This window comes from Dendropsophus ebraccatus, chromosome 3 (assembly GCF_027789765.1).
Source record: "Dendropsophus ebraccatus isolate aDenEbr1 chromosome 3, aDenEbr1.pat, whole genome shotgun sequence".
In the NCBI taxonomy this organism is placed as follows: domain Eukaryota; kingdom Metazoa; phylum Chordata; class Amphibia; order Anura; family Hylidae; genus Dendropsophus; species Dendropsophus ebraccatus.
In genome coordinates this window covers 166,738,457-166,763,321 of record NC_091456.1, presented here as the reverse complement: position 1 = coordinate 166,763,321, position 24,865 = coordinate 166,738,457, and the positions used below count along the sequence as shown (strand labels likewise).

The following is a 24,865-nucleotide window of genomic DNA, read 5'->3' as shown; positions in this document are numbered from 1 at the left end:
AAGCTGGGAATCCTGCTGGAATACTGCTGGGCACAGGGCACGGAGGGCACGCTGCCTCTGCCGGCCACAGGGGGCGCTATCCCACCGCTTCCACTGGATTGTACAGGACAAATCCCTGCATAGCGCAGCCGGGGAATATGGGGAAGAGAGGACAGGACGCTGCCTGGGAGAGTGCGGGAAGGCGAGGGATGCCCTCTGCTGCTCCGGACAGGTAATAGCCTTACATATGGCGCAGAATGCGTCAGATTAGGCGCAGAAATGGAGCAGAGCTGGACTTGTCTTTGTGGCTGTTCTGTGGTGTGTGTTCTTGTGTGGTGACATGACAGATAGATATAGGAAGACTTCAGCAGTATATAGAGGCAAGGGGTCTATTGGATACCTAGTGGCTGTATACTCACACTGATACATAGTAACAGACAGCAATGAGAGCTGTGGTCAGATGTGTTCTTACCACCCACCCCTGTGATTACACACACATATATATATATATATATATATATATGTGTGTGTGTAGTAAGAAGCGGAAGGTTCTGCAGTAACCTAGCAACAGCCACAAATTGATACAAAGTTGATCAGTTAGGGTGCCTTTACACAGAGAGATTTATCTAACAGATTTTTGAAGCCAAAGCCAGGAATGGATTTGAAAAGAACCAAAATCTCAGTCTCCTTTATGACCTGTTCTCTGTTTATAGTCTGTTCCTGGCTTTAGCTTCGAAGATCCGTCAGATAAATCTCTCTGTGTAAAGGCCCCCTTAGAATATTGAACATTACCATTACCATTGTGTCCCCCTCTCCAACCTGTGGCTCTCCAGCTGAAGGCTGCACGGCATGATGGGAGTGGTAGTTCTGCAAATAACTGCGGGAGCACCACAGCTTGGGGGACACAGACGTAAGGAGTTGTGCTGGATTCCGAATTCCATCAAGTTTACTGGAAAACGTTGTTAAAGTTAATGAGGACCATTGGGCGCCATCGGGATCGCCACCGCCATGGTTTATTTTATTCCTATGACAAAACAGATTTTTTTTTTGTTTTTTTTAGCAAGTCCTAAAACTGGGAGAAGTAGTCGGTACTTCTACATGGAGATGAATGATCTGCAATCCTCAACCTGAGATTATTGATCGGCCACTCTCAGATTGGGATTGATAGTCTTTTTGGGATTAGTGGCTCACATACCCAGATTGAGAATTATTACAGGCAACCCCCCAGATTATGACTAGATCGGGATTAGTAGTCTGTACTCATATTAAGAATATTGGTTCATGCCTCTGGGATTGGGATTAATAATCCGAACTTTCTTCAGGATTAGTGTTTTGCTAGTTAGCTAGTTTGCTGGTCTAGGATTAATGGCCGGCAATCTTCAAATCTGCAGTACTCACATCGAGAATAATGGTCTACCTCCATCAGATTGAGAAGAATCTAGGATTGGGATTAATAATCTCTACCCCTTTATAGAGGATGAGCAGCCAGTACCCCAGATTGTGATTAGTACACTGTACCCCTCCAGGTTAGGATTAGTGGTCAGTACCCCCAGACTGTGATTAGTACACTGTACCCCTCCAGGTTAGGATTAGTGGTCAGTACCCCCAGACTGTGATTAGTACACTGTACCCCTCCAGGTTGGGATTAGTGGTCAGTACCCCCAGACTGTGATTAGTACACTGTACCCCTCCAGGTTAGGATTAGTGGTCAGTACCCCCAGACTGTGATTAGTACACTGTACCCCTCCAGGTTAGGATTAGTGGTCAGTACCCCCAGATTGTGATTAGTACACTGTACCCCTCCAGGTTAGGATTAGTGGTCAGTACCCCAGATTGTGATAAGTGCCCTGCACTGGGATTAGTGATTTACATTGACAGATTGTGATTGGGGATTTGCACCCATTAAATGGGATTGTTGTTCGCTCCCCCCACACATAGGATTAGATTATCACACCTCAGGATTAGTGTCTTAAATCTGCCGGATTAGGATTAGACTTGGTTGAGTGGACTGTCCCCCCCCCCCCCCCATATTAGAATCATCCCAGCCTGGGATAAGAGGCCAGCACCTCCAGATTACATGGGGGTTCACCAGTCCATGAAACTGAAAACAGGTGTAAATTTGGGTCAGAATGTAAATTGATGTATCTGTGCAAACAGGATCTGCAACTCTAGGGCCGGAAAGAATCTTTTAATTACGGAGAGTACTCTCTATTTTAGGGTTGGGGGGGATACACCCACTAATCAGGTGATGGCGCTCTGCCCAGGGATGGGTGAGAGGTGCAGTGATGTGAGAGCGGCAGCTGTCATGTGCCAGGGATCAGGGGTCATATGATGATGGGGATTCTGGGTATAGCGCTCAGCGTCTATCAACACAGCTATTCAGGAATATGGGAAAGCTGGGTGATCACCTCTGGGATTAGTCACAGTGTTAAAATCCCGCAACATGTATAAGGTAGAAATTCTCTTTAATTTACTAAAGCTCCATATAGCGATCTTGTCATTATTCCGTGTTCTGTTTTAGAAGGTGACAGCGACGCCACATTGTGCCTTACTTTGGTTGCACAGCACCTGACAAAAGTGGGAAGGAAGGGGTTAACAGGGCCTTTGGCTGGCAATGGGAATATATTAGTGTCTTTGGCGCCACCCAGAGGCTGATCGAGATCTAGCGCCAGTACAAGTGACAGAATGTACAACTCTGCACTCAGCTATTCCGTGTGCTATTGGGCCTGATCAGATGGCTGTTCGATAGGATAACAAGGAGGTAGTGACGGGCGCTGCGCCCCAATCTGTCACCGAGGGGTTTTCGCTTTCATGCCATCCAAGCCGGTTAACCCTCGAGAGGATAAAGACCAGTAAGTAATCTGAACCTGGCCTTGTCACTGTGCCAGCAGCCTGTAAGGAAACGAGGCAGAGAAGTGGAATTATGCTAATACCGTAGGCTCCAGGGGAGGAGGGGTAGACGGTAATGTATAGATGCAGCAGGGCTGAGTTTGTCGTTTGGCAAAAGGGCCAAATAATACCAATTTAAGATAATGGGGGGCAGGGGCTACATTGTGAGCTATTTTTATTATTATCCCTCCATCTGTTACCCCCTGGGTTGGGAGGGGGTCCCATATTTGACTAGTTAAGTGATTGTGGCACTTTCACATCCCTCATTGGGGTACTGGTTCTCAATGAGAAGACCCAACTGGTGTAGGGAGTCTTACTGGCAATGCACCATGGGAAAGAGCATGCAAATTAGCTCTGTAAACCAATGTTACCCAACTTGTGACTCTTCAACTGTTGCAAAACTACAACTCCCATCATGCCCTGACAGCCTCCCCTAGTTGGGGGCCTTTGCTCTAATATGGTGATGTTCTAATTAGCAGTGTATGTCCCTTTAAGGACTAACATCAAAAATATTGTTGTTCAGCCCAGTAGGGAACCTTTCCAGAGACATACATAGAAATGACAAATTTAGCATTGCTTCATATAGTGGGATTTGGCTGCCAAAAGATTTTCCTGTATTCTACTCTCATGGAAACGTGCTGTATGTGTATAGGGAAGCTATAACAATCAAGTGGATAATACCTCTGTAACACCTATAATAACCATAAGGGGGCACCATCGAGGGGGTAATTGATGCCAAAATGGTCCATCAGTATAGCATTGGCTTGTATGGAGATGTAGCAGAGCTGATGTTTTCTTTCAGCTGTCTTTGTATACATACGTTTCACACTCAGCTCTTCTACATCTGTATACTGTAGACACCTTTTTTTTAGAACTAGAATCTTTTCAGCACTGTATATACAATCTAGTCCTTTTACAATGGCTCCCCAGCTGTTGTCAGACTACAACTCCCAGCATGCCCCAACAGAGGCAAGTAAAGCAGTGTAACAACCAGCTGCTAATATAAACATTTGAATATGTAGCAGAGCTGAATTTACGTCTTGTGATCACTTCAAGACTAGATTTATCTAGAGTTTTATGAGTTTACATGCAGATTATATGATGATGATTCATTTTGTAATCAGAATCCTTAGGCGCACAGATGTAGTAGAGGTGAATGTGTCATTATGCTCATTGAGACCACATTGTTGCCTCAGAATAACTCTCTGGACTATGTACTGTATTCATCCCCTAAAACCTACATCTGGTAAAATCAGCTCTGCTGCATCTGATAGCAATCCTGCAACTGGCATCTAACTTAGCTCTGCTGCGTATAACAGCTTTACTACAACCACCAAAGCACCACATTGTATCTGCATCAAGACAGAGCCCTAGGTTGAGGTAATGAGGTAGAAGTACCATGTTCCAGTATGTCCTGCCAAATGACAAACTCGTCCCCAGACAACCTACTGTACATCTGACAAACTTGGCTTATCTGCATCTAACAGCTCTTGTAGGACCTACAGTACATCTGACATACTCGGCTCTGCTGCATCTGACAGTTCTCCTAGAGCCTAGCGATAACAGATGCAGCTCTGCCGCTTTTAAAAGCTCGGCTAGACCTTAATTCTGACAAACTCGGCTCTACTGCATCTGACAGGTTCCCAACAAACTTGTTCCACTGCATCTAAAGTTCTCCTAGGCGTAGCACATTCAACTCTGCTGCATCTAATAGATTGCCTACAAGCAGCTCTGCAAAAACTTTGCATTGCTTCTTATGAACATTGTCCTAAACCTACATCTGACAAACTCAGCTCTGCTGCATCTCACAAGTTCCCTAAAACCAACATCTGACAAACTCTGCTCTAAAATGAGTGCTCTCCTAGATCCTACATCTAACACAATCTGTTCTGATGTGTCTTATAGCTTGTTCAGATGTAGCTCTTCATTAGCTCTCATAGAACTTCCATCTGACAAACTCTACTCTGCTGCATCTCAGTTTTCTTAAATTCTACATTAGGGTACAAACACACAGCAGATACGTAGCAGATTTGATACTGTGTTCAGTTATTTAGATCTAATCTGCTGTGTATCGCAGCAGTAAATACGCAGCGTATATGCCGTGTGTGTTTGTACCCTTAAACAGACTCTGCTCTGCTGCATCTGACAGCTCTCCTGCAACCTACAGATGACAAGTTTTATTTTTTCTCCCAGTTCTCCTAAAACCTACATCCTACATGCTCAACTCTGCTGCATCTAACAGCTCTCCTAGAAACTACATCTGACAAACTCTACTCTGCTATATCTGACAGCTCTGCTAGAACCTCCATCTGACAAACTCGGCTCTGCTGCATCTGATGGTTCCATTCTCCTGAAACTTACACCTGACAAACTCTGCTCTGCTGCCCCTGTGGCTAGAGCCTAATGTGTACGTTTTGCTTCATTGCTGCTCAGTCATAATAGAGTCCTCCGTCAACATTATAAAGTGACGTATGATGGGTGTAGTTGTTATACAATACAGAAGCCACCAGTGGCCTCCAGCCATTTCAGGAGGAACAGCAGAGCTGGTAGTGTAACCCTATGTGACAGTGTCCCCATCCCTCTGGCTGTGTAGTGTTCAGTGTATCAGATCACACATAGCCTGTAGGCTTTGTCCTTATGGGAAAGGTAAATGGAGGTAATAGGGGGTGGGAGACAATGGCTGTGCTTCTGCGGTGACTCCGGGGAGAACAGTCTGTCCCGCCGGTTCGCCACTTCTGGGGCTTCATCAGTCACCAGATATGGAGGCTGCGCTCATGGATGCCTTCACTACTTTGTGGCCAGTTACCTATCACACAGTAGTGTACACCAGGCAGCTAATACAGATCCAGTCCTGGTCAGAAGGGGGCGCTGTCTGCTGAAGGGTGCCATTGTGGTTTCATATGGAAGACTGCAGCAGGGGGCGCTGTCTGCTGAAGGGTGCCATTGTGGTTTCATATGGAAGACTGCAGCAGGGGGAGCTGTCTGCTGAAGGGTGCCATTGTGGTTTGTAATGGAAGACTGCAGCAGGGGGCGCTGTCTGCTGAAGGGTGCCATTGTGGTTTCATATGGAAGACTGCAGCAGGGGGAGCTGTCTGCTGAAGGGTGCCATTGTGGTTTCATATGGAAGACTGCAGCAGGGGGAGCTGTCTGCTGAAGGGTGTCATTGTGGTTTCATATGGAAGACTGCAGCAGGGGGCGCTGTCTGCTGAAGGGTGCCATTGTGGTTTCATATGGAAGACTGCAGCAGGGGGAGCTGTCTGCTGAAGGGTGTCATTGTGGTTTGTAATGGAAGACTGCAGCAGGGGGCGCTGTCTGCTGAAGGGTGCCATTGTGGCTTCATATGGAAGACTGCAGCAGGGGGCGCTGTCTGCTGAAGGGTGCCATTGTGGTTTCATATGGAAGACTGCAGCAGGGGGCGCTGTCTGCTGAAGGGTGCCATTGTGGTTTCATATGGAAGACTGCAGCAGGGGGCGCTGTCTGCTGAAGGGTGTCATTGTGGTTTCATATGGAAGACTGCAGCAGGGGGCGCTGTCTGCTGAAGGGTGTCATTGTGGTTTCATATGGAAGACTGCAGCAGGGGGCGCTGTCTGCTGAAGGGTGTCATTGTGGTTTCATTTGGAAGACTGCAGCAGGGGGCGCTGTCTGCTGAAGGGTGTCATTGTGGTTTCATATGGAAGACTGCTGCAGGGGGCGCTGTCTGCTGAAGGGTGCCATTGTGGTTTGTAATAGAAGACTGCAGCACAACGTGATGCAACTTGTGACAGCGCACAACAATCCTAATCCTGTTCTTCCGCACTGTTGCACAGAAGGAGCTCCCTATTCTTACACCCCAGGAGGAGGGGGAACTCTCTAAGACTCGTACAGATCTCCTGTTACACGCTCGGCTTGTCACTCTCCCTTTTAGCTCTGTTAGTCCTCTCGCTTGGTCGGATAGGCCTCACCATAGCCTCAGGGCTACCAATGTCTCACTGACCGCCAGTCTCGCCCACCCTTGTTGTCTCTCAGAACTTGCCGCACAGGACTGAGTCCTGGGGGTCTCCTCTTCTAAGATTTCCGCCCACCGGCCATGATCTGCTCAGCCCTTGTGCAGCTACGCTTAGGGTCTCCTATGGCGTCCATGCATCTCCTGGTGGCCTAGAGTACTCCCTTAGCAGGTCTTTGTGGCACTACATATAGTCACTCTGCACACTGACAACAGGTGGCAAGTTGATCCAAGTGCCAGTACACTTTCTACCCCTTCAGCTTAAGACTCCGCATGGGCCACCTCCCCTTCAGCTTAAGACGCCACTGGCGCCACCTTCCCCTCCAATACAATACAATGACTATATGGAAGAAAAAAGAGGGCAACCAACTATTAAAGGGGGCACAAAATTACACCCTCTATATCTGCATTCACCCTCAAGGGGTTTGGCAAAAACACCACCACCCCTGTTTTCAGGTTTTGTGTGGTATTACAAGTCAGCTGCGTTTACTTAGGAGCCTCGCCAGTCTGGTATTGCTGATTGGATAGGCCAACAATATATAATTTTGCCAGAAAAATCACTTTAAATTCTGTTAGATTTATCAACCTGCTTTCCGCTTAGGGCATTTGGTGGGGGGTTTCCTTCAAGTTGCAACACTTTGAGACACTTTGCACCAAATTGTGCCAGTTACATCACTTTTAAGTCGGGTTTTTGAAGCCATGAGTGAGGTAAACCCTTGTCACACATAGAAATCGTCAATCCCGTAGTTATTGGTGACCACATGTAATAGTACCATCACTATTAGTGCCCACACACCTAATTGTGTCCCCACTCGAGTTACTCCCAACTGGACCCCAGCGCAATAGTTTACCCACTATTAGTGCCCTACACAGCAAACAGCTGCTGATAGTGCTGAGTGTAATTACTCTCCTATCTGTAACCACACATAGTAGCAAAGCCATAATTGTGCCCTTACCCAGTAGTTACTCTTATATTTGTGCCCTCATACAGTAGTTACTCCAATAATGTGCCACCAAACAAGAGTTACCCCCAATAGGACCCCAGTCCAATAGTATTAGTGTCCCACACAGTAAATAGTCACTGATACTGCCCACCCACAGTAGTTAGACCCCATTCAATAGTGCCCCTCAAAGTAGAAATACCAAAATATTTCCCACCACAGCACTACAAGTTGTTAGCCCCAAAAATTGGGGTATGAGGTGATGGCAGTACAACCCACCCCCCAACCCCCGACCCAGAGAGGGGCAACAACTAGGGCTAGACGGGTGGAAATAGTCACAAAAGCAAAAAAAAAACTGCAGGTTAAAAAATGTTTAATTTACTGACAAAAACAGCAGGTTTTAACATTAGTAATTTTGTCCTATGTTAAGGTTGCCTAGAGTGCCCCTTTAAGTAGTAGATTTTAAATGCTTAAGGTAGATCTCTATGTCCTTTTGATAACCGTGTCCCTCTGTCTTTTTTTATAATGTTCTCTGGTTGGCTGTGTGACATTACAGAAGGCAGAATGAGGTCGCTGTACTCCGCCGCACTCACCTGAACACACACAAAAAAAAACAATCTTAAAAAAGAAACTGCACTAATCTGGCTTAGCTTCATGTCCATGCAGTTACTAATGCTGCAGCGCCCCCTGGTGGACAGAACGTGTTTTTTTTTTTTTGTTTTTTTTTCGCCTAAATTTAATGATGGGGGGGAAAAAATATGAACAGCCATATAAAGCCACCTATAATAAAACATGGTGACAACTTATGGCATGCTGTGCATGTGTCGATGTCTGATCACATATAAGGGGCAGCCATGACTGACAGCAGCCACCTTTAGGAATACTCAGGATTAGAGCGAACAGGAACCACTGTGTCGCGCTGTCAAGCCACGTGACTCCAACATTCATTCAAGTGAATGAGGGTTGTGTTATGGCAGCCCCTTGAATGAGAGGCCCAGTTGTGTGACCAGGCTGGTTAACCCGTGATGCCATGCAGAATATATTAGAAAGCTGTAGAATGTTTAATTTACACTCAGCTTATGTTCTAGTTATACAAAATAAACTTGTTACAGGGTCAATTGACCCTTTAAAGAGATAAAGAGAAAAAAAAATTCAGATCAACTGTTGCCACAAAATTATAGAGATTTGTAAGTAACTTCTATTAAAAAAAATCTCAAGTCTTCCAGTACTTATCAGCTGCTGTATGTCCTGCAGGAAGTGGTGTATTCTTTCCGGTCTGACACAGTTCTCTCTGCTGCCACCTCTGTCCATGTCAGGAACTGTCCAGAGCAGTAGCAACATCCTATAGGAAACGTCTCCTAACCTGGACAAAGGTGGCAGCAAAGAGCACTGTATCAGACTGGAAAGAATACACCACTTCCTGCAGGATATACAGCAGCTGATAAGTAATGGAATACTTAATAGTAGGAGGCCCAACTATTAACAACTCTAAAGGATGAATATGACAACATATTATCTGTGAGGTTCAAACAGACCTGAACGTTAGGGGTTAATTAACCCCTCCAGGTCTGCGCCCTGTGATGGCAGATTCCTGAGCCGGCGTCTATGATCTGAGTTGGGATTATGGCAGGAATTTTGATGGGATCTGTTCCTGAAGACTATCCCAGGGTTCTGCATACTTAACCTTGTGACAGATTCTTTTCTTTTGTTTACATTTAGAATTTGCCAGAACAAATGTTTCTATTTAAAGGGATTTAAAGGCGGCTTGCTATTATAAGGTGTTTTATGTTTACATTAGGCGAAGGAATCTAAGCACATCCAGGCGACTAGTTCCTTAACTGGAACTGTCACTTTGTCGTTTCTATTGGAAATCTTATCTCTTGGGTTAGTTTGCGGTTCCTCCCATTCATTACCCTTAAGCCCCCCTAATAATGTAAAGGTCAGGATAGTCAATGGCCAATAAAAAGGCAGTGATCGATGCAAGAAGTAGGGTCCTATTACACTGAGCGATTTTCAACGACTAACGATAAACGATCGCAAACAAGATTATTTATCGTTAACCTTAAATCGTTCACCATATTACACAGAACGATAATCGTTAGTTACGATCGTTACTATGATCGTTTATTCCTTCTGATCCCAGAAAAACTATAAACAATGTGCAATTACACTGAACGCTTAGTGAAAAAACGCAGAACTTGAGCGAACGGACGTGGAATTATAGCGAATGATTAGTGAACGATTAACGATAATTTTAGGTTCAGATCTAAATAAACGATCAACGACATATGAACGGTTTTTCAATTGTTGCCTGCAATTACACAGAACGATTATCGTTTAAATTTGAACGATTTAACGATTTTTCGCACGATAATCATCCCGTGTAATAGGGCCTATAATGGTGCGTTTACACGTAACGATCATCGTACGAATTTGCGCGATAACGATCAAATTCGAACAATAATCGTACGTGTAAACGCAGCGAACGATCAAACGACGAACGATACATCGCTCATTTTCATCTTTCAACATGTTATCAAATTGTCGTTCGTCGTTCGCAAAAAAATCGCAAATCGTTCCGTGTGAACAGTCGCTCGCTGATTTAACCAATGTGTGAGATAGGCTTAAGCGTTCGCAAAACGATTGCAAAACTAATTTTCCGTACGATATATCGTACCGTCTAAACGCTGCTCGTTATGAAAAAAAAATCCTTACTCCGACATCGTTAATCGTACGATCGGGCCAATTATCGTTATGTGTAAATTCACCATAACAGTCCAACATCATAGGTAGGAAGAACAAACCCCAAGGCCAGGACAATAAACAGCAAACAGCAAAGTTCCAATACAAGTTTGTCGACCGCTGCAACCCAAAAAAGTGTTGTTAAAAATTCACAATACCTCGAGGTTTGGTTGATTTTTTTTTTTTTTTTTTTTTTTGCATCGGAGTACCCCAGTTGCAAAGCAATTCCCAACTGCGGGGTGAAGGTCCTCAGACTATGCTTCCCTTTAGCTGTTGGGGTGATATAAGCCAGTCCTGAGGTCAGAGCTGTGCAGTCCTTAGCAATATCTCCTCATAGGATACCTCTTGAAGCGGGATCCTGGCTAAATTAGCTCCACCCCCTTCCAGAAGGTTTTAAAATTTCACTAAAGTGAAACCTCTCTCAGCCAATGCATCGCATTCACAGTATAAAGCATCACTGTGTGTTAAAGCCAAACCATTTCCCACTGGTAGCGGCCTAATATGACATTACAGATCTGTCTCCAGCTTCACATGTTCTCGGCTCCACGTGACCATGCAGTGCCATGATTTTATTACAGGGCTCCAATACACTGAGCTGCGGAGCTTCCCGTATCCTGAGCTGGACGGGTTCCAGTAAGCCAATCTCAGATAACTCAATACTGTAACCTGATTCTTTATGTTGGACGCCTTTATACATATCAATGACAGTGAGCTATTATACCATGCTTATAATCGCCTCTAGCTATTCTCAGCATAAACCTCAGTCATAACAGGTTACACTACACAATATCCTATTGGAAGGAACATATACAGGAGGTCAATGGCTGCAGGGGCTATTATAGAGGAAGCGGCCACATCTGCTCTTCTGCATAGGAAGACAGTATATAAATGGCAGATGGGATGGAGGGGCACAGATGCAGAGACAGGCGCTTCTCTAGTGTCCTGCACAGTCGGAGGCTCCCTTATCTGTGTGTGTGTGTGTATATAATATAATATATATATATATATATATATATATATATATATATATATATATATATATATATATATATAATTAGTGTAATACACTTTTTCTGTAGGACAACAAAGACTTCAATAGTGGAATGGCATGGTGGGATTCATGAGCAGTCTTCCCTGTTAACCAGAGCCACACTTGGGGGTTCCTGCAACCAAAAGTGCTTACCCTGGGTGGAGCAGACTACTCTTTAATGAACTAGAAACATATGATTGTAGGCAGAGAAAGCCTTCCTGGTCCATCCAGTCCGCCCTTTTTAGTATTTCCCTTCTTATCTATAGAGAATAAGATATGTTTATCCCAGGCATATTTACATTCTGTTATTGTAGATTTACCAGCCACCTCTGCTGGAAGTTTGTTCCAGGCATCTACTACTCTTTCAGAAAAGTAATATATTCTCACGTTGCTTCTGATCTTTCCCCTTTTGCTGTGTCCTCTTGTTCTTAAATTCAGTTTCTTTTCCTAAAAAGAGGGGTAATAACATGAAGAAATGTTCCTACATCTTGGTAGATGTACAGGGAGACTGATGATAGTAACAGGCTATGATTAGTAAGAGGGTGTTGTAAGGGGTGCACTGTACCCGTCTGGAATTTATAGAAATAACACATTACTGTCTTTTTAAGTAGCACACAGGCGTAATGGTTACAGTCTCCAGAACAGGTACTGCTGGTTTCAGTCCCCAACCGGTGAACTTCATTAGGCTATAACACTTGACAAAAAATGAGGACTGAAAGTATATCTTGGAGTTTAGGCAAGTTTTAAAAACTCATTTTAAATATTAGAGAATAATAAATACAATCAAACACACTTGAAAGAAAGAAAACACCATAAAAAAGGTTGTTTTGGCGTATTGTTCATTTTCAGCCAATAGGGGTGGCTGTTTGCTCTGTATGCTTTATAAGAATAGATATAGTAGACACCAGTGACATCTGTAGGCCAGAAGTGGTACTACACTCTGTATATTTTTATTTATCTGTAAAACAAGTTCTTCTATTATAGTAAATATGTTGACTATCCTCACATGTCTTTCTCTTGCAGTGGATCCTCAATAATTCATTTTTGAAGAGGACTTCAAGCCAGCAGCCAAAATGCTGCAGAAAGTGGTCTGTACCCTATTGGTGCCACTTGTATTGATGAAAGTAACAGCTTTGGATGGTAAGTGTTCAGCTAACAAAATGTTTTCTTAAAGGGATTATCTAGGCTTAGATAAACATGGCTACTTTCTTCTAAAAACAGCGCCACTCTTGTCAGTTCCACTAAAGTGAATGGAGCTGGGTTTAGGGGTAGCGCTGTTTTTGCAGAAAAGTAGCAGTTGTTTGTTTGTTTGTTTTTTCCCCCTAATACTGGATAACCCCTTTAACATTCAATTTCTTTAAAAATTATACCTAATTCTTGGAAGGTTGAACGATTACCACCATCAGAGTTTATTATGCAACTTTCCTAGACTCCTGGTTGGCTAGACAGTCTAAAGTTATGAGATGCATCATCCAATTAAATTTAGAGTTTAAATATAATTATACATAATGATAATTCCTTAATTTATAGCGCTAATATATTACTTAGCACTGGGACTGTCATTACGTACATTGTCTCCATAGTCTAAATTCCATTATATTCCCAGAGTGGATGGAAACCATCACAAATACAGGGAGAGAACGTACAAACATTCTTTAGGGGATTTGAACCCACAAACACCGAGAACCACCAACACCAACCACCAAGGGCTCTATTACATGGAGAGTTAATCGGCCGAATTGTGCCAATTATCGCTCCTTGTAATAGGGACAGCAATCAGCCGATGACAATGATCATTGTCTGATTGTTGGTTTAGGTTTGGACCTAAAATCGACAGACGCCGACCGCACATCTCTATGTGTAATAGCGATGCTTGGTCGACGGCTGGCGGTTTCCCAAATACCTGATACCTTACCTCTCCCCACTCCCGGTCTTCTCTCCTGTGCTCTGCAGCTTCCCGGTCCCGCCGACTGCAGCATCTGAGCGGCCTGTCAGCTGACAGGCTGCTCAGTCAATCACAGGCTGCGGCGATCCCATCCTGTGATTGGCTGAGCGGCCAGTCAGCTGACAGGCCGCTCAGATGCTGCAGCTGCCAGGATCGGGAATCTGCGGAGCACGGAAGAGAAGACCAGGAGAAGGGAGAGCGAACGTAACAGGTGTTTGTGTAAGGGCTGCATGGACATCGCTAACGATGTCAATGCAGCCCTTACTGCCCGAATATCGGGCCATCTAATAGGTCAAGTAAACGAGTGCCAATCAAGAAAATCGGCGCTCGCTAAGTAAAATGATCGAGCCGTAGTCTGCCTGTGTAATAGGACCCTAAGTCACCATGTAATGATCTGGCTCATTGTAACCTAATTACTTAACCTAATTACCTAATCTACAGCTCAGTCACCGCCCGGAGAGCCAACCGTGAGCCACTGCCGGTCCTATGAGAAAGAAACATTTACCTGCTGGTGGAAACCAGGGTCTGATGGTGGACTGCCGACCAACTACACCCTACTGTACTGGACTGAAAAGTAAGACTGCTGATCAGTTACATATATATAGTTATATTTTTGTATATAGGAGCAGTATTATAGTAGTTATATTCTTGTATATAGGAGGCAGTATTATAGTAGTTATATTCTTATATATAGGGAGCAGTATTATAGTATATTCTTATATATAGGGGGCAGTATTATAGTAGTTATATTACTGTATATAGGAGCAGTATTATAGTAGTTATATTCTTGTACATAGGAGCAGTATTATAGAAGTTATATTATTGTACATAGGAGGCAGTATTATAGTAGTTGGGTGTAGGTGGTGATACTGTATTGCAGGTGTCTTGCTCTTGATGCAGTGTCTTACATGAAGATTTCATTTTTTTTTCTCTACAGAAATAAAACCCAAGTTGAGTGTCCAGATTATTGGACTTCCGGTCCTAATTCCTGCTACTTTAGTAAAGCGCATTCCTCCATCTGGATGTATTATTTTGTCATCGTAAATGCCTCCAACGCTCTCGGATGGAACACGTCTAAATTATTGGATTTTGAAATAGTTGACATAGGTAAGACATCTTTAAAATAATCCAATGGCTGGTACGATTTACTTGATAAGGGAAAATTGCACTAATAACTGATCTAACCTTGTATCAGCTACATAAACAGCTTTGACTGTATGTTATACATTTAGCAGAGTTGAGTTTGGTAAAACTAGCAAGGTTTACCTGCATGCCTATGTAAAGCCGTTGCCCATATGTAACGTATTGTAACAACACATTAACTTGGGTCATTGAGCCAAAGAGCAAACTCAGTGCCACTACACCCAGAACTGTCTGTGGTCATATCTATGAGCTGCTTGTGCTCCTTCCCCGTCCCCCTCTCTTTATAGATATGACATCTGTTCTTGAGTCATCGTCTAGCACCTATACACTCTGTAAATAGGCCACAGCTTAAATGCTGAGCTGTACAATCCTACAGCCTATGTATATTTATACCATGGAGTCTATAAAAAAAACGTCCCTGGAATATTTGTCAGCATTCTAAGAATGACTTTACCCGTAATTGTAAACTATGTCCTCATCTTTGTACACACTGAACTTAAAAAAACATTGGAGAGAATAAATGACCTTTTACATAATTAGAATTGTATGTGCTATTAGTCACATGACTGATTGTAAGAAAGGCATCTAAACTATTCTATGTTATACTCTTACTGTGTCCAAACTATTTTAATATCTTTCTCTGACTCTTTGTAGTGCAACCCTACCCTCCCAGAAACCTGTCCTTCTCCTATGAGGGTAATGAATCCAGCGTGCCCTATCTGTTGGTGAAATGGAACCCACCGGAAAAAGCTGATGTTAAAATGGGATGGATGACGCTAGAATATCAAGTCCGCCTTAGAGAGGAGAAAAGGCAAATATGGGAGGTAAATCAGGACAAAATAACCAATATAGTTTCCTCATGTAAATGAGTCTAATCTTGGGGGCTCGTCCGTGATTGATTTAAATATACAAAAAAAAAACATTAATACAAAAACATTTTAAGGATTTGTATAAGCTCAATTTTTTGCTAAGATATTTTGCACCTTCTTAAATTTTCACCCAAAAAACTGTTTTTGTACCCTAAACTTTTCCTTAATTTCAACTCCGATTGGGGGCCAGAGATTTTGTTTGGCTGTTAAGGTGCAAAAATACATCCATTATACTTACACAAGTCTCATTTGCAAAGAACCATGTTTGGGGTCTATAGCCATTGCAATAGCCACATTATTGGCTGAAAAATCACCTAACAAAAGTGTAAAAACAAATTTTTCAGCCTCACAAAAACTGCTACCCCTATCTCTGATCACTGGTATCCATCTGATTGTGTGTGTGTGTGTGTGAACATAATATATATACTTTTTTTAATTTATTATGTAACTTTTTTTACTATTGAATGGTTTTTGTTTTTTTTGTTATTGAAAATATAATTTTCATATGTAAGATTCCATATTGTTTTCTCCCATTGTAGGAACATCGTGTGGAACAACAAACCAAGCTGAAAGTATTTAGCTTAACACCAGGGAAAAATTATGTGGTCCAGGTGCGATGTAAGGCCGACACTGGAAAATGGAGTGAATGGAGCGAAGAGGGTTATGTTCAAATCCCTGGAGGTATGGACCAGACAGTGTGATATAGTATATGATTATGAAGCAGCAAATATTTTTTTTTAAGCAGACGTCCAATAGCTATATTAAAAATTTTTTATATGAGCTTGTGCTGGCTGTTTTAATGAGTGCCCATGAGTTAGATATAGCAATGTCTGGTTCCCAGGCTTACTATAGATTGGATGGGCTGTGGTACTGTGTGTATGGTGTTTGCACTACTGCTAGATGTTGTTAGCTACTTCTTGGCTAGGGATATTATTTGTCGCGACGCCAGTGCTAGTCCAGCACGCAGGTGTGATGTTGGTACTTGTTTGTGTATGACCGGTAGTATGTTCCCCAAAATGGTAGGTAACCTTACGGGTTTGCTGAGGGTCCCTTGGGCTCTTGTCACGGCAACCAGGAGTGGCAACTGACCCACCCGGGATGTTGGTATCGCCACCTACAGTAGAGGGGAAAAATAACCCAAGTTATGTGGTGGTGTGTGTGTATAGGTGCAGGTGCAAGAAGAGATAGACAGAGTCCTGTGCGTTTTGAGATATAAAAATATAACAACTTTACTGAAGAGCTTTGAGGATACAACAGTACACGTTTTACAGATAGACATAATCTTGACACAAACTTGAGTGCTTGAGGTACAGTAGGTGCTTGGAAAGAGTAGTAGTAGTGCTTGTAGAAGGTATAGAGAAGAGAAGAGGACTACGCCTGACCGTCGTTCTGCTCCCTGGTATCGTCGAACCTGTCCCAGTTGGGTAGCAAGAGCCCCAGTCGTGGTTATTTGGGTCTAGCCAGGTGCCCGTGGTTTTCCAGTTACCTGTACTGTGCAGTAGGATATGTAGACTTTTATATAACGGTAGCTTTGTCCTACTGGGATCAGCTTCTATTTCTTCAAGAGTCTGTCCTGCACTTTTTAGATGGGTTTCTGGCATGGGCTAGGGTTTTCCTTGGTGGCTGCTCTTCCCTACTTGTGAACTACTTAGTGTAAATAGTAGTTGCTTTAGAAGAAGTCTTTGCCTTTAGCTGCATCTGCGCTCGGTTCCGGTCAGGGTACCTGGCAAAAGTCAGGCCCTGGCTTAACTACAGCAAGAACTGTCTTGTTCGTGTCCTCTATCATTGAGAAACCTGACTAGACTGACTCCAATTCCTCCACCATAGCAACTCCTCCTACAGTGGACTTTGTGTACCTGCCTGTGAGTGGCGGGGCAGAGTGTGTGTAAAGAGAGGCTGAAGAGGATAGGAAAAAAAGAGCACCTCCTGGTGGCCAGCACATAACACATAGTACATATAGATAATTAACCCATAACCTTTCTTCAGCTGTGCATAAATAGTAATACATACCTAAGAAATACTGACACCTAGTGGGGAAACTGCATACTCTCTCTACCACTTGTTTAGCCTGAGAAATTTATGACAGGTGTACAGAAGAAAACACCAGTAGTGGGATACCACATTGGACTTAATCTTTTAAAATCCGTGTATATACTGATCCATAAATGACTTTATCTTTCCAATAGTCACAAAGAAACGTGATCTGACACTCTGGGTATCCATTGCTGTGTTGTCTGTCATCATATGCTTGACAATGATCTGGACAATGGCGCTAAAAGGATGCAGGTAAGTGTATGTAATTGTAAAAGGGGAATGAGCTAAAGGGATACTCCAGTATCAATATTTAAATAAATCACCCCAAGACATATAACTTACTAATATAGTGTTATCACTAATAGTACGGGTTTCAGCAGGTTATTTCTTGATTTACCCCTGGCAGGAAGTTGTGCAGTTCTCATTGTCAGTGTTGTGTTGTCCCTCTCTCCAGAGACAACACCTCCTCCTCTGCTGTCTTAGTAGGTTGGCTTGATCTTGTTTCTGAGCTCTAGCCCCACCTCTTATGTCACCACCTCTGACCAGCCTCTGCAACCACCTCTACACGCCTTTTCCCAGTCATATACATATATATCTTGATTGGGACATTATGCTTTGTGATAAATGATGACACAGGCAGAGGAGCAGAACACAGCAGGTGCTGCAACCTCACTGATTGTGCAATAGTCTACAGTGAAATTAGAACTTTTACAATAGTTTTGAGCTGGGAAATGGCAGGAGTGCTGGGAGAGGGGAATAGCAGGGTGGGAGGATTGTGAGGGTAAGCAATGCATTCTGGGAATTGTACTGAGCAACTGCTCAAGCAGAAAGTACAACTTAATTTTGTATAGTGAGAAAAAGATCAGGCACTCACCCATCAACGTGGAAATTTTCTTCTTTATTATTTCATGGAAAAATCATAAAAACGCAGGGAGAGGGAGCATGGCAAGCAGGTCTCAGCGACGCACGTTTTGTGTCAAACAAACACTTCCTCTAGCTGATGATTTGGACAGAAGTTGTTTGTTACAGAGCACCGCACGGACGTGTATCTATGTGTCTGTATACTAACTGCTGAGACAGGAGCCGTGGTGCCGAGTTGTTTCTACTAGTTGGATTATACAACTTAATTTTGGTTCTCAGCGCCCCAAAACAGAGTTACCAGTACCAGAGCTAGAGCAGACACGTAAGCAATGCTATAGGTTTCTATCTTTATATTTTTTTAAACTGATGCTTAAAAAAATGATTAAAAAATGCCTCCCTGCTCACTAGACAACCCGGGAGCATATCCTATAGATACCATTTTATACCTATAGATACCATCCTATACCATTTTATATGATTATTTGTGTTTATGCTGTCTTTTTTGAATGTTTGACTTATTTTTATCTTTTTAGTTGGATGTCCTGTATATGTCCTCCTGTTCCCGGACCAAAAATTATGGGGTTTGATACCCAACTACTTAAGGTAAATGCTGCTTTTTTGTAAAAAATCATGACCGTAGACATATATATTTCAGTCATTTGCTTAGATTGTAAGGGCTGTAGAGAAACAAGTGTAGTGTATGTCCTAAACTGTGATCCTACATAGATAGCCAGTGTTGGAGGGTGGTGCCCTAAGGCTTCCACCATCTTTGTGACTTTGACTTACCATTCTGTCCAGGTCAGGCCTTCCAAATGGATAAGTTGTTCAGTGGTGAAAGGGAGCCTTCAGTTTCCAGCCTTAACATTCTCCTTGTAGGCTACAGGTTGGGCCAGCATGGTCATTTGGTTATCAAATCCAGCAGAGAAGAGAACCATGTGATTCTATCTCTAAAGGTGGGCATACACCTTTAATAACTGTTGGCCAATCTCTTCCATCCTCCCCGTTCCTGTGCTCCCTACAGGGAGGGGTAACCTGTAGCCATACTGCTCTGGCAGCAGCTTATCTCTCAGAGAACAAAGAAGTCACACAGTGATATTCCATTGTCCACAAACCCTATATCAATCAATATAATCTGATGGTGGAGTCTCAGGAGACCACAGTACACCTTATGATGAGATATAAAGTATATGGGGACCTTTTAAGTGATTTAACTGTCTAGGTAAAAGTACCCATACACCTTAGATTTCAGAGGATTCAACCGACTGTCTAAAGTATATGGCAGCCTCCAAACAGATGATGTGAGGGAAGGGTCGGGCGTGTTGGATCTTCTTGTTGAGAGTGGTTCTGTGGTGGTTAGCTGGTATCTGGTTCACATAGACGAGACAGAAGCCTCCACCAAACGTTTTGCCAAGGGGCCTCCACCAACCTTTTTTCATTGTTGACCTTCCTTAACCCATCAAAGACCACTGTAAGTTAACACACCCTAAAATGTCTGGATTTTAAAGTTCTTCTTCTCTTTTATCAGAGTGGAAAATCTGAAGACTTATTGGGTGCTCTTGGTTGCCAAGGATTTCCTCCAACCTCAGACTGTGAAGACCTTCTGGTGGAATTCTTAGAAGTAGATGACAGCAAAGAGCATCTCATGTCCAGTCCAGAAAAAGACCCTCAGTGCCAACACATGAAAGTTTCCCCTGTGGATACAGACAATGACTCTGGCCGTGGAAGCTGCGATAGCCCCTTTGCTCTCTCTGAAGGAATTAAAGACCAAAGAGTACGATCACAGGGTTTCGAAAGCATCCAGATTGGTGTCCATGATCATCTGGCACCAAGATCCCCTTGGGCCCTACAAAATAATGCCATGGACCCTACATTTTCAAATTTAAATTACAACAAATCCAGTTGCAACTGGTCTGATGACAAAACATCTGGAAACCAGTCACCAAAATCAAATTATCACAATGTTACAGATGTTTGTAAGTTGGCGCTTAGCGTCATGAATGCCAACATGTCGAAGTTCACAATGCCTCCAGAAGACAAGAGGCAACCTATGTACTTTCGAACAATCGAGAACATTGAAGAAGAAAACGCAAACAAACAGAGTGACTTGGGAGACTTTTATTCCAAGGGCGTTGAGGCCGACATGTTGAACTTGTTACTCAACGAGAAAACGCCCTTCACAATGGGTCCTCGAACAATGGACTATGTTGAAGTCCACAAAGTTAACCAAAACAGTGCACTAGCATTAATACCAAAACACAAAGAAAATAACATTATAACGGACCAATATTCTATACTGGTTCCAAGCCAGGAATATTCAAAGGTAGAAAGGGTTGAGGCCGACAATGCATTAGTTTTAATGCAAAATCTAGAGCTTCAAGTAAGTCCGCTGAGTGGTGGAGACGTCATGAAGGAATTCATTCAGAAGCCCCAACAAAGCCAAGCAGAAAAACTCATGGGCTTCATCAAACCTGGTATAAATGAAGGTGACATTAAGAATCTTGGAATGGGTTACATGGACCCATCATGCTTTTTGCCCTGATCCTGTTAGAGGAGGACTAGACTCTTGCACATGGCAGAGACAGCCATGTTATGACTCCACTGGTCTTCAGTTCTCCAAGAACTTGAGTCATCACGCGGTCACTTTATCCCTCTAGCATCAGTGATGTTAATAGTTCTGGTATGGGCTGAGCCTCATAAGGGGCCACACGTAATGGCAGTAGACAGGGATCTAAGTCATGAATGAATCAGGTAATGTTGCCTACACGTCTTGAGATGCTCATCTAGTGCGGTGTTTTCCTGCTTTCGACCATCAGGCTGAATCTATGTCCGTTGGTTCAAAGAGGAACAGCTTATAACTTTTTATGCGAGGAGATTGTCGTTTTCTGCCTCTTTGTGTTGTCTTGGTGTTTTTTTTTGTTTTGTTTTTTTTTTTACTACCTTGTACTTTTGTCACTTTTCGTTTTGTAATGTACACACTTCACAAAAATTGTAAAGAATTTCCTATAGAAAACCAGATCAGATATATGCTTCCATAGACAGTCCACAGGTGTTGGCAGAACTGTCTAGCCTGGGGTGGGGAGCTGTGGAAATGGCTGTGAAGGAATTTTTTTTGCTATGGGTGGTGAGTCTGAGAACCCCTCCTTGTGTCATCTTTAGTCTATTGAAAGCTGTTATCTGATTGGTTATTTTTTAGGGTTAATGGAGCTTAAAGGGAAGGTTCACTTGACTCTCTTCAAGCCAAGGAGTGTGTACTATGATGAGATGTTTTAGAATGTCTACAATACTCAGGCTCTACCTGTATTCTTTTAAAGTGCTCTCTACAGACATTTTATTCTAGACCTTATAATTCACAACATACATTGAAACTACCAGCTAGATGTATTCACAGAATATTTTTATAAGATGTATAATATTAAGTGGAACTTACTTTATATTTCGTGTCCTTCTGGGACAGCCAACTCAAGGATTATGTTTTCAGTTTATTTGATTTTTTTTTTTTGCTGTATAATGTCAGTTTCTAGTCTGCATGTTAAAGCGATTTGGGATTTGCACATATTGCAGAACTACATTCTCCAGCATGCCATAAATTGTGACTTGAGTCAGCTTTAGTGGCAGTGACATCTGCTGGCCATGCAAAGGTACTGCAGGGATTTGTCCATTTTTATTGATCACCAAGAACCTTTCTTTGCACAGTTAAAGAAATAGGTTGCTGTATAGGATTTATATATATATATATACGAATTTGTCAATTCAAGTAAGCACTACATGGTGGCGTGGTGACCCCAGAAACATGGCTAATATATTAGAATTAATTTGTATAAAGTTCTGTTCATTCTCCGTTAATTTTTGGATTGGTTGTGCTGGTCCTGAAGATCACAGCCACAGGGACGGAGTAGATTTTGTCTTTGAGTAGAAAACATTCATATATTCTAATGTCTGCGTGGTCCCTAAGATCAGCCAGCGTAACATTCAGCTTATCTCAGTTGCATTTGACACAGTGAATTGCCATACATATACTATATGTTATTAGTGTTACTTCTAGATGTACAGGTCACTTTCTGACCACAGAGGCAGCCATGGTATTCTATGATGTATCATCCTATTACTGTGATATCAGTGAGGAGATATAAGATGCATACTGATATCACTAGCACTTGTCTGCCTACACTGTGTGTCATCAGTCACTTTAATAGAAGGTCCCTTTCCTTTTACTTGACATTCAGGAAACAACTAAATTCTGGATTTGAAGGTCAAAATGATATCCTTCCCCTCCCTCCAGAGAAGTATAGATACTGCTATGCAGCCCCGTCAGCCTACATTGTGTGGGCTCTATCTCCCTCTCTCCCAGCAGGAAGTCTCAGCACAATCTTACACTCCGCCAGCTGTATATACACAAAGTCTTACTGTATGTGTAGGAAACCGATGACTCTGCCCCAGTTCCGGAGGCGGGGCAACAGTGAATAGTTTCCTTTTTCTTTTTTTTTTGCTATTATCTCGATGGATAAATAGACTATTATCTCATGTTCTACAATGATAACGATACTCAGGCCGTACTTATGCTATCCTACATGTTCTATATTGTCTTTTTCCGTTAGGGATTGTCCAGCTATCCCTCCCTTTTTACATCAATATGACTTATAGGACAATGGGGTTATCCAGGATTAGAAAAAACGCAGTTACTTTCTAACAAGAAAAACAAGGCCATTCCAGTCCCCAGGTTGTGTGTGCTAATAAAATTCAGCTCCATTCACTTTAATAGAACTGAGGTGACAAACCTCATCCAAACTCAGGGAAAGAGTGGCGCTGTTTCATGTATTTTTTTTTTTAAGCCTGGAAAACCCCTTTAAATTTTATAGCTCACTTTATAAGGTCCCTTTCACATTAACCTATGTAAAACTGTGATGTCTTATTAGTCACCTGACAAGTGCCTCTATCTGTGATGCAACTCTTACTTTTATCCCCATAAATTTAAAGGGGTCCATAAAGTTTCCATAAGTGACATTTTGCTAAATGGAGTCTAGCATGTAAATCTCTGCTCATTTTGGACTAAGTAATAAAGAGGGTGGCCCTACTGAGTGATTGAAATCTCCCTATAAGGACTCCTATTGTCAGATAGCTGTCAATCACTGAATAGGACCACCCACTTGACTACTTAGCCCAAAAGAAACAGAGGTTTACAGGAATAAATGACAAGTTATCCTGGAACTTTTCCCACAAAACATGGGCAAATGTCCAGAGATTCATTTTGGGTCAGATTTGGTAAAACCTGACTCGTTTTCAGATTCAGATACCCATCTGGAGTAAATTATGCACAGGGACACTTATCAAGGGTAGGTGTCCCTGCTCCTCTATAGGACACTGAACCCAGAGAATATAGTGAGTTGTGGCTGTAAATCCAATTTTTTTTAAGTTAGTATTGAAAAAGGACATGGGGGTTATATCTGTTATATAGAAGACTGCTGATATGTGTTACATAGTCAATGATAAAATCTGCAGCATATAGTACGTGTGAACATATCCTTAAATGGGTTATTCAGGATTGGAAACAAACATGGCTGCTTTCATTTAAAAAAAAAACCAGTACCACCCTTGTCCTTAGCTTGTGTGTAGCATTACAATTCTGCCCCATTTGTTTCCATGGAACTAAGCAGCAATACCACACACAAACTGAGGACATGAGTGGCGCTGTTTTTTTCTAAATCCTGGAAGACCACTTTAAGCAGAGTTCCTTAACCCATTGCCCTCCAGCTGTTGCAAAACTACAATTCCCATAGTGCTTGATAAGAAAATTTCTTTAACCCAGCATAAACCTAGAAGGGTTTATAAAATTCACAAGCCAATTTTACAGAATCTTGAAAAAAGTAAGCCCAAAATAGTTTTGTTTTTTTTTTTTGTTTGTTTTTTTTACGAATTCCATATGACCCTATAGCTCTGTGCCGGATTATTAGGTTTGCCGGATTATCAAAATTCAACACCTAGACCACCTTCTTCACCACTGCCAATAACCGACCAATAGCCTTACTGTAACCCACACTCAGTCACCTCTCATAGTCTATAGGGGTGTGCAGACTTTTGCATCCACTTTTATTGCCTTGATGCATCTTTTTTGCAGGTTGCACTGGAGCAATAAAAACCTTATTGCAAAATTATTCACACCCCTTCATAGAATTATATATTTACTATTAAGATCTGTACATTTCTGGGGTTTCCTACAAAATGAATGTTTTTCAGGTTTTTCTCTTATTGTTGTTATTGTTTTCTTAGTCCTAATGGGGCAAAAACATCCAGGTTGTCACCCGTAGCCTACTCAGAGATATACCCCTACACCCCCTCCTGTAAGGAGCTGGAAGATACTCCACTTTATTTTACAGATATTTAACAATACATAGAAGATATATAGATGTATATAGAAAAGATATATTTATGGTACAGACTATGAATGATACAGAG

General features: G+C 42.5%; 1 protein-coding gene across 2 annotated transcripts; it reads left to right on the top strand.

The window, feature by feature from the left end:
• On the top strand, window positions 1-21,908 carry PRLR (prolactin receptor). 2 transcript variants are annotated; one of them, XM_069964751.1, is made up of 9 exons: window positions 1-211; window positions 12,587-12,703; window positions 13,950-14,082; window positions 14,446-14,615; window positions 15,306-15,475; window positions 16,060-16,201; window positions 17,707-17,806; window positions 18,949-19,018; window positions 19,941-21,908. In XM_069964751.1, exons 2-9 carry the CDS (start codon window positions 12,637-12,639, stop codon window positions 20,952-20,954), a joined length of 1,866 nt encoding a protein of 621 aa, XP_069820852.1. In that variant the 5' UTR covers window positions 1-211; window positions 12,587-12,636; the 3' UTR covers window positions 20,955-21,908. The 2 variants fall into 2 exon arrangements, with proteins under 2 accessions (XP_069820852.1, XP_069820853.1); XM_069964752.1 differs by lacking the exon at window positions 1-211 and adding an exon at window positions 2,755-2,831.
• The last annotated feature ends 2,957 nt before the right edge of the window (window positions 21,909-24,865 follow it).

Excerpts from the sequence above, each read along its gene's own strand:
- PRLR (XM_069964751.1), top strand. The coding sequence starts at position 12,637 with ATGCTGCAGAAAGTGGTCTGTACCCTATTGGTGCCACTTGTATTGATG. Across the intron at positions 14,616-15,305 it reads TTTTGAAATAGTTGACATAG|TGCAACCCTACCCTCCCAGA; the intron begins GTAAGACATCTT and ends GACTCTTTGTAG. Across the intron at positions 17,807-18,948 it reads ATGGCGCTAAAAGGATGCAG|TTGGATGTCCTGTATATGTC; the intron begins GTAAGTGTATGT and ends TTATCTTTTTAG.